Raw genomic sequence first — 14,869 nt, 5'->3', positions numbered from 1 at the left:
TATGACATTTTGACGTTTTGAAACTTTAAGGGTATGATCGCAAAAATGATCAGATACCGGAGGTTAAGTTAAATTTTATTTATTTATTTATTTATTTTGTTTTATTTTGTTTTATTTTTTATTTTTTGGGACACGGAGAGCATTAAAAAAAATAAAAATAAAAATAGGGAGGCAAAGCTGTAAAGGCAAAACGCTGAAGGCATTCCTTCTCTTCTTCTGTTCAGTGGCGTAGCTTTTGCTCTGTAAAATTGGATTTCCGTGGAAATCTCACCCGCAGGTAATACGATTCTTCTTCTTCAACACCCTTGTTATTCGTTAGCCTAGGCTTCGAAATTTCGATCTTTTCCAATTCTACTGTGAGTTTTGCCCTTTTTGTTTGATTTACGATTAGATTAATCTTATAAATCGTTAACCCAGATCCTGTTCCTTCTAGATTATGAACTTATAGAAACTGCTAATTACTTAGTTTGCACTTGAAATTATAGCTGACTGGGGAGAAAAAATCGTGGGTTTTGATCTGGTAAGCCGGAAGGCGTGAGCTTGATAGAAAGTTGTTGATTTGGGTCTGTTAAAGCGCATAGGGGTTTCTGAAAATCAGAATCTGATATGACCCATTTGGTTGCTTAGGAGATTTTGAGGTAGATTTTAGGGTTTTAGTTATTTTGGACCGGTGAATCTTACTCGTTGGAACTAAATGCAACTATTTTGTAGTTGGGCCGAGTTTTTTTTAGAAGATGTAAACTTTTCTCTTTGTTTATTTGTTTTTGTTGTAGTAATCAGCTTTTTATGGTGTTGTAGAGTGTGATAAGTCTTTTCGCTGTCTATGTGCAGGTTAAGTTCAAAGTTTTAACATGTCTAACTCCAGTATAGATGTTCCTCCCAAAGGTGGATTTAGTTTTGACCTATGCAGAAGAAATGATATGCTTGCTAAGAAGGGAGTTCAGCCACCGTCTTCTTTTCGGAAGACGGGAACTACAATTGTTGGTTTAATTTTCCAGGTAGGACTGTTTGATGTACAATTGATCAGCTATTTTTTATTTAAATATTGAAATATTGATGCTGAAAATTAGTTAATGGTTTGCCAATTGAGGGTTTTTTTTTTTTAGGGGTGCTGATGGGGGAGGTGGGGGATTGAGTCATATTATTCACTGGAAAATATTTCCAGACTTTCAAGCTAACCATATTGATGTTAGATTCACAGAGTAAAAGTTTATGAATAGATACTAATTGGTTGGTGAGTTGGCAGGTAGATCAAGGAACAAAAGCAGAAGTGGATAATGCAGATAAAGTTTATATTTTCAAATATATTGATCATAAGAATATGCAAAGATATGGATTTCTATAGTGTGCAGTGATCTAGAATGAATCTTGCTTCTGGAAGGATTTAAGTGCATATTTCATCATTCACAATTTACTTTATCTAATTTGCGTTTCACAATGAATATAGAATTACAGTAATCTTGTTCTAGAATTTGAAATATTTGCTATTGAAAAGATCTTTTTGTTTGTCAGACTTTTTTTTTTTTATTTTTTTTTTATAACTTTTTGTTTGTCAGATTATTGAGAACAAATTCAAATGCATGTATATGACATATAGGAATTTTGGTACATTTGAACACATTCATTTCTTATAACCATTTGGATGTTGATTGTGCTTGTTTATTTTCTTCAATCGCAGGGCATTAGGTGGAACTGGTAAAATAGAAAGAAAAAAAATAAAAAAATTAGAAGTATTGGAAGACTTTGTTATGGATGTGTATGATCTTCTTGACCATTGCGTCATTTTTTGGAATTAGTAGATACACATCATCCATGTTAATGTGTTCCAAGTTTGCCTGAACCATATGGTTAATTGTTTGTTTTAGCTATTGTATTCTGGCAGAAACTCTTCCTGGGATTTATATACTTATATTTTGCTCTTTTTCAACAATTTGTTCAGGATGGCGTCATTCTTGGAGCAGATACAAGAGCCACTGAAGGACCCATAGTTTGTGATAAGAACTGTGAAAAGATTCACTATATGGCACCAAACATATATTGTTGTGGAGCAGGAACTGCTGCTGATACAGAGGCAGTAACAGGTATTTGTTAGGCCGAAGTTCAATGTGGTGACATTGTTGCGCTCTTGTTCTTGATCACCTCATGGCTGCTCGAAACATGAAGAATAATATTGTTTTACCATCTTTGTATGACTATGGCTAATGTGCTGCTTTGGTGTTTGCTTTAGACATGGTCAGCTCACAGCTGCAACTGCATCGTTACCATACTGGTCGAGAATCAAGGGTTGTTACGGCTCTGACCCTTCTTAAGAAACACCTTTTCAAGTTAAGTTTCATCTGTTTCTAAAACTTCTCAAAGTTTTCTCTAAACAATCATTGTTCAATTCTAACTGCTCAATATGTTTTCCAGCTACCAAGGCCATGTCCAAGCTGCTTTGGTTCTTGGTGGAGTCGATGTTACTGGACCTCATCTACATACTGTGAGTATGGTTTCAAGCCTTTAGATTTGGCATCAACTTTATTTTGCTTGCATCATTTGTTGATTTCTTACGATTGCAACCATTCAAATTTGCAGATATACCCCCATGGATCAACTGACACACTGCCATTTGCAACGATGGGCTCTGGTTCACTTGCTGCTATGTCTGTGTTCGAGTCCAAGTACAGAGAAGGCCTGACTGTAAGTGTTTTGCTGTGTAAAGTTTGTTACAAGTTGACTAGCAGTATAATGCAGTAGTATAAAGATATAGACAACTTCGGTACATCTATTACAATGAGTGGTTACCTTTCCATCTTCAAATTTGATTTATGTACTTAGATGGTCGAGTGTCCATTACAATTGTCAAGATAGTTAATAAGGATATCAAACAACTAATAACTCATCGAAGTTAGACATGGTTTTACTCATCAAAAAGAAGCCGTTAGACATGGTTTTATCAAGACCTGCTTTCTGCTTCAACCTTCTTCATTGAATCTAAAATGCGTACATTTTCTCACAATCCTTTTTTTTTTTTTTTTTTACAGAGGGATGAAGGAATAACTATTGTTGTTGAAGCTATATGCTCTGGTATATTTAATGATTTGGGAAGTGGAAGCAATGTTGATGTCTGTGTGATAACCAAGGTTTGTTCCTTACAAGTTTACTCCACTCTTTTTGTTTCTTGGGAAAAGTATTTTAATTTAATTTTGGTGTAAGTTTCTCCTAATCATGAACTTCTGGCACAGGGGCACAAGGAGTACCTTAGAAACCATCTGTTGCCAAATCCGCGTACCTTTGTCAATCCTAAAGGCTTTACTTTTCCTAAGAAGATTGGTCAGTGACATACTCCCAAAATTTTATTTGTTATACAAATACTTGGCAACATCCCTAGCTTACAAATCATTTGCTCTATTTAATGACTGATTGGTCTTGCTTATCAGACAGCTAAAATTGAATGATTAAACTAGCATAATTTGACTTGTAATGGCATATAAGTAACAGTTTTTCAAAATTATGTTTATTTACCCCTTTTTAAGAAAGATGATGCTTACTCTTTTGATTATTTGGTCATGTTGTGTTTACTGTGTTGTTACAGAAGTTCTCTTAACGAAGATTACTCCATTGAAGGAGAAGGTGGGAGTGATTGAAGGAGGAGGAGATGCAATGGAAGAGTGAAAATCATCAAACAGTCGGCAGTACGGGGTTGAGTTGTTTTTCCAACTCACATTATAATCTTTTTATTAAGTGGAACAATGATATTGTTATCAGTTTCCAGTTTCAAAATCTCAATAGGTCCAGACATTAGAACTTCTCATGGATTTCAATTTTCCAAACTCACGTGCAGCCTGGCCAGAGATGTGTTTAGCTGATTTGTTCTTGGATCTTGGTCACTTAAATTGTGCCTTTTAAGGTAATATGATTTTTGTTGATTAACAGCGTTAAGCAGATTCAACTATGAAGGTCTAGGGCACATGGTGCAGGCTGATTCCTATGATAACCTTTCAACATGATTATTTTCTGCATTACTAGAGTTCTTATGGGTGGCAATTCAGGTTCATAGGACGGATTCGTGTCTGAGTCATGAAGATATGACTATATGGGCTGGACACGAACATGATGAATTTAATTAATCGTTTCAAATCTCACGACCTTGTGTGAATATCTTTTTGCTGCCAAAGCTAGCATAGTGTGCTGATAAAGATAAAGATAAGATAACTTTTGAGTCACTCAAACTTCAAGAAGCCCTATCAACGTACGTATGCGTATCCATAACATATTGACCTCCTAAAGTCTTATTCAGAGTCCTAAAAGGTTTAAAGCGATGCGAGGCCTCTGTTTGAAGCAAGCAGAAAGAGAAAAACATAAAGAAAAAAAAGGGTCATGGTGACAATGTGCTTTTGAAATGAGAATCCTAATCCTTCTCATGTATGTACATGATCTGATACTACTAATTAAATGAGTAAACAAGATAGATATCTATTATGATAATCATTCTATTAATGAAATGAGTAAACAAGAGATCTATTATGATAATCATTCTATTAATTAAATGAGTTTACAAGAGATCTATTATGTTAATCATTCTATTAATCAAATGAGAAAAAATGTTATTTCATAAAATATAATGGTTGTCTCAACTTAGAATAGGAGACTCTTGTTTTTTCTTTTCTTTACTTTTTTTAATAAAGACTGATCTTATTCAAATAAATCTGAGAGTTATCACTAAAAGCATAAAACTCTAAACAACAAGAGCAGATTGCTCGAGAGAGAGTTTATATCAATTGATAATTAATAAGAAATAAAAAGACGCAAATCTTCAACACCAAGTATTTATCATGAACATTGATTTTAAAAAAAAAAAAAATTTTAAAAAAAAGTAATTATCATGAACATTCAATGGATAAAATAAAAAATAAATTAAGACTTACGAGTAGCTTAATTGAGGAGTGCCACATGATAAATCGAAATTTCTTGAAATTTAGTCCAAATTACATGTAATTCAAGCAAGAATGAGAAATTTTAATAATCAAATTACAATTTTAAATGTAAAGTAAAAAAAAAATTAATGTGTTTTTAAAAATCTGTAATTAATCTTTTAATCACGCTTTTTAAAATCGTGAAAACATAAAGGCCAGCGATAGCCGAATAATTCCCCTCTCATTATCATATGCGCCTTTCCAGAAGCCTGAAGCAAACCTTAGCGTGTCGAACAATGTAACCAAAACGCCACCGTGTCTTCCGCAGCTCTCTTTATTAATTACAAGCACAACGCAACGCAAGCCTTTACGTTCCGTTCCAAACTCTCTTCTTCTTCTTCTTCTTCAGGAATCAGGGCTCTCTCTCAACCAAAGCTCCAAGCCAAGCTCTTCATCGCCACGACGTCGTGTAGTAGTTCGGCAGACGGCAGCCATGTCTTACGACTACCTCTTCAAGTACATCATCATCGGCGATACAGGTCTGAGGTCTACTCCTTACAAAACCTAACTCTTTATGTTTTTTCTCTTTTTGGGTGGGGGTGATAAGGGCTGTGATTGGGTGTGGTGCAGGCGTTGGGAAATCGTGCCTGCTCTTGCAATTCACCGACAAGAGGTTCCAGCCGGTGCATGATCTCACCATTGGTGTCGAATTCGGCGCTCGCATGGTCACCATCGACGGCCGTCCCATCAAGCTCCAGATTTGGGACACAGTAAGCCTTTGTTTTAAGCTTTGTTTTAAGCTTTTTTTTTCTTTTTTTTTTTGTGTGCCAAAAAAAGAGAGTTCAATTTTCAGTTTTTATTTTATTTCTTAAGTTGAAAAAAATATACTAGGAGAAATTAACTTAGCAGCAATTAGAAAATCTTACAAGGTTTGGCATACAATAGGGGCAAGTAAAGCTTTGTGGGTTTCTGTTTTGCGAGGTGGGTTTTTGGGTTTTTGTTGAATTGTTACGATCAAGTTGAAGTCATGTGGTTATTTGATTGGAAAGAGTATTTTTAGAGTTTAATTTGGTCTCTATTTTGCATTCCTTAACCACCGAGCAAGTGTTCTCCACAAAATTGTGTTGCTTTCATTATTTTCCGTCCTAATTGGTTCAATTGGTTGGATCTTAAACAATCATTTGTTTTATAAGTAAATCAGCCTCGTTAAAAGTGCAGAGGGGCAACCAAGTACCGAAAAAGTATAGAAGAGAGACCCCAAATTAGGGAGATTAAAAAAAAAACATTTAAACAAGCATTTGATTGAAAAGGAGATGAGTTTAATGCAATATCTCGGAATTTATTGATACTTTATGTGGGTTTGATTTGAGAATTATGTTACTTGGCCCGTATGTAGTGGCCTTGAAGGTATTGTAATCATGAAAGGAATCAGGGCCAGATTGCTGTCCTTTTGGACATTTAAGACACTCTAGCAGATTTTTTTTTTTTTTTTTTTTTTTTCTGTATGTTGTCTGTTGGTGGAATGTCTTTTTCACCATTTTGTATATGAGATTGTTAAGTTTTAAGCCCGTATATTTAATCAAGGACATAATTTCTTTTAATTAATTACTGTGCTTTAGTAGCATGCTGTTTGTTGTCATAAACCAAGGAACTTGTGGTTTTTCTTTCAGGCTGGGCAAGAATCTTTCCGGTCCATCACTAGATCTTACTACAGAGGAGCAGCTGGAGCACTTCTGGTATATGACATAACCAGGTGTGTGTGAGAGCAAGGACATAAACATTTTTGAAAAAAAAAAAAAAGAAGAATTTAGATTACGTATACTTTTTTGGTAATTATATTCATATATGCTTCCTTAGTAGGAAATGCACTGTAGCATCTGCATGCTTGCTATTATAGTCTTTGGTGAGCAGTGAAAAGCTTTGGGAAATTTGTTTAAAATAAAAAATAAAAAAAAGAAATGGGTTGCCATAGAATAATGTGGCATTTATTTGGAAGCTGTTGGAGTTACAGTGATGGCTTGGAGATATATTTGGTATCCATGCTGTTGTAGTTTTATGCCTTTTGAGTTTCTATAGCAACTGCTGCAGCGTATAATCTCTGGGTCCAAAGTCCAAATAGTTCAAATTTTTCCGGATTCAAACTAGATATTTCCTTTGGAAAGCTTTATTGGGAAGAGTGGCAGAACCAACCTTTAGTTTTTGGTTCTGTCCCCTGGCATTTAATCCTATGCCCCAGATATGAAATCACTCATGCCAAATGTTCTGAGGGTTAACTCATGAGGTTATATTTGCTCTGCCTCCAATCCCCTGTTCTCTGGCAATTTTGATTACCTTCAACTAAAACCATATTTTTGTTCTCTTGCCCAGGAGAGAGACATTTAATCATCTTGCAAGCTGGCTAGAGGATGCTCGGCAACATGCAAACCCCAACATGACAATCATGCTCATAGGGAACAAGAGTGATCTTGCCCATCGGAGGGCTGTCAGCAAAGAGGAAGGGGAACAATTTGCAAAGGAAAATGGACTTCTATTCTTGGAGGCATCTGCAAGAACAGCTCAAAATGTTGAAGAGGTGATATAACTCGGCCATATATATATATATATTTAAAAAAAAGGGTCTATTTCATGGTGTTATACTATGGTTTATAGCATGACAAGTTAAATTGTCATCTTTTTTCAATAGCTTTAATCTAATATAGCGCATATCTTTCAGGCTTTCATAAGGACTGCTGCAAAAATCCTTCAGAATATTCAGGAAGGTGTATTTGATGTATCCAATGAGGTAATTCTTATGTCCTTTTGCTGGAGGGAAATGATAGGCAATTGGGATTTGGGACATTTATGAATCCTTTTTCTTCTTGCTCGAATTTTCCATAACAGTATTAATGTTCTTTCACTTGTTGAAAGAAATAATGGAAAAGATGATGAATGTTGGAGATTTGACTTCGAAGATAACTAGGCTGTTTATGTTTGTACTCTAGTGGTTTTGTGTTGGTAGAGGCACTTTAAGAATTGTAAACATATGATTAGATGGTTGGGGCTGTCTGTTCGGGTTAATTGTTTGAGTGGAAAAATAAAAAAGAAAAAATAGAGTTTACAACCTCCCCATATTTGGATTGTGTGGACTAAGTTATTGATATCCTTTTGTTAATAACTGCAGTCATCTGGCATCAAGGTTGGGTATGGGCGCCCCCAAGGTCCATCAGGTGCGAGAGATGGAGCAGTTGCTCAGAGAGGTGGATGTTGTGGCTAATTGAAAGAGATTGCTTCTTTATTTGACCTTCTGTGCAATTAATTTCTTCGTTTCTTCATTCCTGTTACAAACACACTTGCAACTGTCATGCGACTATGGACAAAATTAAGATGTATAGATTTGGTTGCAACTGTTCTTGGGACAGATTTGGTTCTGTTAGTAAATCAACTCCTTTTCAGTGCACCATTACAAAATTGGTCAATGCTATGTGTGTGTGTGTGTGTTTTTTTTTTTTTTTTTTTTTTAAGTTTGCTATCTGGTTATTATTTTGCGAAAAGTAGACCTACCCCTCTCTAACACTCAATTTGGAAACACTAAATTTGCAATATTTCCCAAACTAAAGATTGCATTGATGCCTCTTCCAAACTATCAGAAACTTTTTATTCTCCGAAGAAAGACAAAATGTCCTTAAATTTTTTAGTCAAAAAGAAAAAGATGCATCGACCCACAGTAACGGTGGATTTGTCACAACTTTTTTTTAATAAAAATAAAAAATTAACCATTTTATTTTATTTTATTTTTTTTGAAAAACTTTATTTTAGACCCCTGAACTATTGCGTGTTTTGAGAAGACCTCCATAAATTTCAAAAACTCTCAACTTAATTCTATGAACTTTTAATTTGATTCAATTGACTCCCTCTATCAGATTTAAAATATTAAAAGTGATAAAATAATGTTTATTCTCTGACTTTTTAAAAAATTTAAAATTTACCCTTAATTTCAAATTAAAAATTAAAATAAAAAATAAAAACAAAAAATCAAAGGGTAATTTGGTCTTTTTGACATTTATGTTAGAAATTAACAGCTTAAAAAAGATAAATTGAGAGTTTTTAAATTTTGGAGTCTTCTCAAATTGAGCGATAATTCAAGCGTTTAAAATAAAGTTATATATATATATATATATTTTTTTTTAAGACTGCTAATTTTTGACGGTTTGAAGAAAACATTACAAATTGAGTGTTAATTTAAAGGGCTATATGTACTTTTTTTTTATAATATTTTTTTCATATTTGAATTTTGGAAATATGAGAAAAAAAAGTATGCTTATTTGATATTCCCATAATTGAATTTTTAATTTCTCAATAATTAAACGGTGGTTGGAGATTATTCTTGCCTACATTCCTCCCATCGATTAGAGCTAAATAATGTTCCTAACCGGTAAGCGAAGGTGGTGTTTCTCCTCGTCTTCCTTGCCATGTTGTGAACATTGAGCTCTTTATGCATCATCTAGTGTCGTGATTAGAAATTAATCTCAGAGCAACATCAGCCTCCAATAGGCTTGGGAACATTAGTCAGGGAGGCCATACTCGGGCATCCTGGGACCCACGCCTCCTCTCAGAGAAGAATTCAAGCAAGAAATTTCAGGTGACCTAAATTCTTGGAAGGTGTTGGGTTCTCCTAGTATTCAAAATAGTTCAAAAGCTCAAAAAATTACAATTTAAACTCGATCATTTGAAGCCCAACATCATTAAAAAACCAAAAATGACTTTATAATTCACTAGAATGTCATAACATTCATCTACTTGGCATTCGACTTGCATTAACTTGATTTTTGAACATAAGACTAAAAACCACCAAATGCCTGCAAAGAGAATAATGGGCAAACATAAACGAGAGGATGCATCATATGCTTATATAAAAAAAAAAAAAAAAATGAAATTGTTAATAGACAGACACTCACCCCAGCAAGGACGTCCATAGAAAGTCGAGGTTTGGCTTGTCCTGCATTATCTGCAACTGGTTGTTTTTGTGGAAATTGCCTAATCACCTTCCGAACCTGCTGCTGGCTAACAGGGAGCTCAGAGTTCATTCCCGACTCCTGTTGGACCTTTCGCTTCTGTGAATAGCAGCAGATAACAAAGATCATGTGGAGCTTAACCAATATTTCTTAAACCAAGAAAATGCATAAACTGAATGTCCCAAGTTTAAGCTGAATTTATGTCTAAAAATACTGTGATTAATAAGCACAATGTACAAGTCAAAATAATTGAGCAATTCCATATAAGAATTCTTATATGAACTAGAGACCTCACTCTCCGCCCCTTGTTTATTAAAACATGCAAAATTCTGCCAAAAGCTATTCAAAGACCATGCCTGCTAGCAAATTTCGCATTGTGGATATTCTATTTTATATTCAAGTTTTTTAGAAAGAAAAAAAAAAAACAAAAAAGTAATACTGCACAACAAGTGTAGAAGACTTAAAAATAAAATCCAGAAACAAAAAAAAGCATCCAAAGCTGAATATTCACAATAACCATGTCAATCAACAAATAAAGTCTGGTCAGATGCTTCCAAAGCATGAACTTTAGGCCGTTAAAATAATTTGGAAGTGAACATATCGATAATATTATGATCAAGCGATCGTATTAGTTTGGACAAAAGAAATTATACCTTCTCTAATCGTTCTTCTATAGCACTCAAAGCACGGGCTTGATCAACTTTAGAGAGATAGAAATCCCGTTCCTTTTTGGCAGCAGAAATCTCTAGAGCTAGTTTCTGCTCCCGAATGGAACTCTTGTAAGCTGCAATAAGAACATCTCAAGTTAGATAAATTGCTTAAGCACTATGATACATATCAAAACATAATTCATAGAGGTGAGTACCAGTCTCTGAAGTAAGATCATCCCACTTGAATTTACTTAAATACTTGATATTCCAAAGGTCATAATAGAAGGATGATCTCTTCCTCCCGCCTAAACAGATCAAAACAATTAAAAAGTTGATCTTCAAATACAAGAGAAAATGCTCTTACTATAAAGTTTAAATAATATACACGAGCAAACTCATACAAACAGACTCTCTAAACTGTGTTCTATAAGGCACACAGAAAGATGGTTTGTGTTCTATAACCCACTTTGAAGGTTGCTCTCAAAATAGAACTAATGCTTATCCGCTGTTCAAAATATATGGAGAAAAATAGGGACAACTAATCTTTAAATATAAAGAATTTAACAGAAAGAAGAGGAAAGGGCAGTGGAACATTCCTGTTGAAATACCTACCAATTTGTTCACCATTTAACATTTTAGCGACCATCTTAGCAACCCTTTTATCTTTAAATTCAACCCACCTACACAGTGCAAAAAAAAATTAACAAATTTGGATGCTTCTAATAACAATCCAAAAAAAAAACTTTATTAAACCAAAATGAGAGATATTGAAGAGATATCAATCACACATACCCTTCTGTATATAGTTGCTGTTGAAACTTACCGGCTCGCTTACGATGTACTTGAGTAGCAGAATCTGTTATATAAATAAAAAATCAAACATGTATAAAAAAACATTGAAGGAAACTAAAAAACAAACATAAACCATCTGAAAAATTCAACTGATTGCTTACTTTTAGGAGTGAGATAAATCCGTTGTATTTCTCCATGCTGAGAGAGAATCTGTCGAAGCTTCAAAGGATCCATGTGAGGAGGAATCTGACTCAAGTAGCAAATGCCGCGCCTGTCAGCCTCCACGGCTTCCTTCGATAACTTATTCTTCCTTTTATTTTTCCTAATATCTGCAATTTCACCATTCAGTTCTAAATTCTCCTCAACCGCCACTCCTATTCTATTAACCTCTTGTTCTTCTTCCTCATGAGGACTCTCTCTGCTAACTTCTTGTGCATCCACAACCTTCCTAGCTTCTACCAATAAACATTTTTTCTTTTTCTTTTTTTCTTTTATTGTGCTTGCATCATTGGATTTTGGATTCCCATCCACTGGGGACCCCTCTTTGAAAACCTCTTCTTTTTCATCTAATAATCGCTTCTTTTCCTTTTTATGCTCCGTTGGCCTTTTCTTGTTGGATTTTGGACTATTAAATTCATGTTCTTCCTCAACCATTCTAGCTAAAAAATCAAAACAAACAATCAGAATAAAATGATCACTGTTCAAAGAGGTAACATGAAAACACAACCAGAAAACACACACACACGAACATATTATACATGTGTTTGTGTGTGTATTTATGTATTTAAGTACCATGAAATAATTGCCTTGGGAAAAAAATAATAATACAAGCTTAAAACCCCAATTCTCATTTCAACCCACAACTTCTCCACCCTATAAAGGAAGAGAAAAAACACAACTCAAATCAATCTGAGAAAAATGAACAGTGTACATCACATTTTATGCCTACAAAATATATAAGCTACTAACATCATATGCCAAGTGCAGCTCTAGAAAACAACATAGTAAGAAAATACTTTAATTTAGATTATCCAAGAGAAAATAGTATTGATTCTATAAGAAAACAGGAGAAGTTTGAGTTGAGAATTGCTACTTCCTAAACCTCTGTCCCCTCTATGGTCTAATCAAAATGATAAGAGCGGTCCCAACAAGATAGAGAGAGGAAGGCTCTGTGGGAGGTTGTTCTACTTTGACAATTAAGTGAGGCATCTTGGTCACCCCCACCACAAATAAGGACTAGTAAGCCAACCCTAGAGTAATTTTCCCCAAAAATTAATCAATACTAACAGTTTTCAACAAAGGATCTTAGTGCTACCAAACAAATTGAGCTTGAAGTGTTTGCTTATAAGCTAGGTCCAAAGGAACTTCTTTTTTACAATGGGGCGATTGATCGAGCAGGTGGCAAGCAAAGCAAAATTGGGTTTGTCGGCTTTGTTTATTCTATCTAAAAGTTACGATGGGAAAAGAGGAAGGCTTGGAAGTAAAAACAACATCCCAAATGAGCCAATCTGAAAGTTCCTACATTAGATCACAAAATTCGATCTTCCAGCCACTGACCTTCTTTTCACATTAAAAGATGTTGGATTATTGATCAGTGGGTTTCCCCAAAGAAGCTCTGCTTCCTTAAAATTTAGAAGAAATCCACTGCAACGTGTACTCATCCCTTTCTAAACAAAATAACTCCCATACTCTTAGTGATGTAAGGAGTTTGAGTATGACACCAGAAAACAGCAATGACTTTTAACCGGCCAGCAAATAACATCCTCACAACCATATTATACATGGTTAGTTCATGGGCTCCAACAAGCAGAGCCCAAACGAGAATAGAGAAACCCCTGAAACTCACCATTCATAGCTTCTCCTCAGCTCTTTCCTTCCTTATTTGCTCAAGCTCAAGTATCAGAGCTACTTCGTCATCCTCATCATCATCGCTTTCATCACTAACACATATAAAACACATTAAAAAATAGTGATGAATCCGAAGGGTATATCATTGCATATGCTAAAAACACAAATGAGCAATTCAGTCAATAGGAAAACGGGTTGCGATTGAAGTAAAACATATGAATACAATTTTAAAAAGAACTTTCTCAAACTATACGTATTGCTCAAAGAAAGTAGGAACCAATAATTTTGCAATGTCATTCCCCCTCCCTTCTTAGCACATCCAAACTTAATTACTTGAAACAACTCAGTGATCAAAAGTAGACTATAGTTAGATGTATCGGCCAAGAGTAATAACCTCTCATCATCACTTTTTACTTCCACATCAGAATCATTGGCATCTACATTACGTGGAACATATTGTGGATTAATCTAAAAATGAACCAATCAAAAATACCAATCTTATCTCCCTTCAAAACTAAACTAATAAGATCCCTAAAATAAAAAACCCAAATCACCCATCCATCGATCCCTAAACTGGGGATTTTTTATCTGACCGACCTATGAGAAAAAGACAAAAAAAAAAAAAACCATGTTGACATTCATATGTTACTGAGAACGAGGAAAGCATGTACTGGGAAACATTCATATGGAGAAATACCATAAAAGAAACTCTAGATTACATTAATGGATAGAAAGAGATGTACTTAAACAGCCCTAGATTTTGAAAAGCAGCATTATATAACTTGCAAAGCAAAATTCGAACTGGGTGTCAAGCTTTTGATGCCGAGTTCAAGTATGTGATTCAGTTGCTCTTGAAAGAATCTCTCTCTGTTTTTGTGTTCTGGGATTTGTGATTTTCTTTTTGGATAAAATACCCAAATCAAAAGACAAACCAAGGCTAGCAGACTAAAGAAGTACCCAAATCCTTCGAACACCCCAAGATTTTGCAAAGCAAAATTAGATAAAAAGAAAACCTCAAATGATTCGGATGAAAAGCCTTCTTCTTCGCCGGTGGAGGAGAGAGAGCCTTCTTCTTCGCCGGTGGCCCGAAGGCTTGCGCCGGAGTGATAGAGACAGGAGCGAGGGAGGGAGAGCAGCGGGAGAGGGAGAGAGAATTAGGTTTCTGTTTTTTTTTTTTTTTTTTTTAATGCCACGTAGGAGTGAAATTGGGCAGAGGTAGGGCAAATGTTGTATCGGATGTCCCGAAGGACAGGGCAAATGTTGTAGAACTATCTTGGGTGAGTTTGTTAAAGGGTTTTCGTCCATAGCAAAAATTAATTGATATAAAAAATAATAATAAATGTTTTTTTTTAAAAAAAAAAATTCAAAAGTAGGCAATTTTTGGTATGAAAAAAAGAAAAAATTTTATTTTATAGTGATTTTTTAAAAAAAAAATAGTAATAAAAAGTGATTGATGTGATGTAAAAAGTAAAAAAATGTTTAAAAAATGAAATAGTGAAATAAGTAATATTGGAACAAACCCGTTTAACAAACGCCCCATAATATCTCTTTTAAAAAAAGGTGGCTTCCCAACATCCTCGTTACATATTTACATGGCTTCCATATGAGTTGCATGTAGTTAATATTTTTTTTAATATTTGACCCATATTCTCTTACAATCAACCATAAAATTTGTGGACTTATGTGGACTCTA

The 14,869-nt window shown here is 34.7% G+C and overlaps 3 protein-coding genes across 4 annotated transcripts; 2 read left to right on the top strand and 1 right to left on the bottom strand.

The window, feature by feature from the left end:
- The first annotated feature begins 168 nt into the window (after positions 1-168).
- On the top strand, positions 169-3,934 carry LOC132183109 (proteasome subunit beta type-7-B). The gene is made up of 9 exons (XM_059596508.1): positions 169-277; positions 832-998; positions 1,940-2,081; positions 2,228-2,324; positions 2,410-2,479; positions 2,575-2,679; positions 3,024-3,122; positions 3,225-3,312; positions 3,575-3,934. The coding sequence occupies exons 2-9, from the start codon at positions 852-854 to the stop codon at positions 3,652-3,654; spliced, it is 828 nt and encodes a 275-aa protein (XP_059452491.1). The 5' UTR covers positions 169-277; positions 832-851; the 3' UTR covers positions 3,655-3,934.
- Positions 3,935-5,195: 1,261 nt separating this feature from the next.
- On the top strand, positions 5,196-8,334 carry LOC132180643 (ras-related protein RABB1b). The gene is made up of 6 exons (XM_059593536.1): positions 5,196-5,434; positions 5,526-5,665; positions 6,566-6,648; positions 7,263-7,467; positions 7,609-7,677; positions 8,056-8,334. Exons 1-6 carry the CDS (start codon positions 5,389-5,391, stop codon positions 8,146-8,148), a joined length of 636 nt encoding a protein of 211 aa, XP_059449519.1. The 5' UTR covers positions 5,196-5,388; the 3' UTR covers positions 8,149-8,334.
- A 1,160-nt stretch (positions 8,335-9,494) lies between these two features.
- LOC132180642 (pre-rRNA-processing protein ESF2) lies at positions 9,495-14,383 on the bottom strand. Of its 2 annotated transcripts, none has more exons than XM_059593534.1 (9): positions 14,190-14,383; positions 13,175-13,268; positions 11,490-11,987; positions 11,329-11,392; positions 11,149-11,216; positions 10,752-10,841; positions 10,540-10,670; positions 9,830-9,985; positions 9,495-9,730 (listed from the first exon to the last, which is right to left on the bottom strand). In XM_059593534.1, exons 2-9 carry the CDS (start codon positions 13,179-13,181, stop codon positions 9,713-9,715), a joined length of 1,032 nt encoding a protein of 343 aa, XP_059449517.1. In that variant the 5' UTR covers positions 13,182-13,268; positions 14,190-14,383; the 3' UTR covers positions 9,495-9,712. The 2 variants fall into 2 exon arrangements, with proteins under 2 accessions (XP_059449517.1, XP_059449518.1); XM_059593535.1 differs by having other exon boundaries at positions 13,175-13,259.
- Positions 14,384-14,869: the final 486 nt, after the last annotated feature.

Source organism: Corylus avellana, chromosome ca5 (assembly GCF_901000735.1).
Source record: "Corylus avellana chromosome ca5, CavTom2PMs-1.0".
NCBI lineage: Eukaryota > Viridiplantae > Streptophyta > Magnoliopsida > Fagales > Betulaceae > Corylus > Corylus avellana.
The sequence above is the reverse complement of the archived record's forward strand: the minus strand, read 5'-3'. Positions and strand labels throughout refer to the sequence as shown.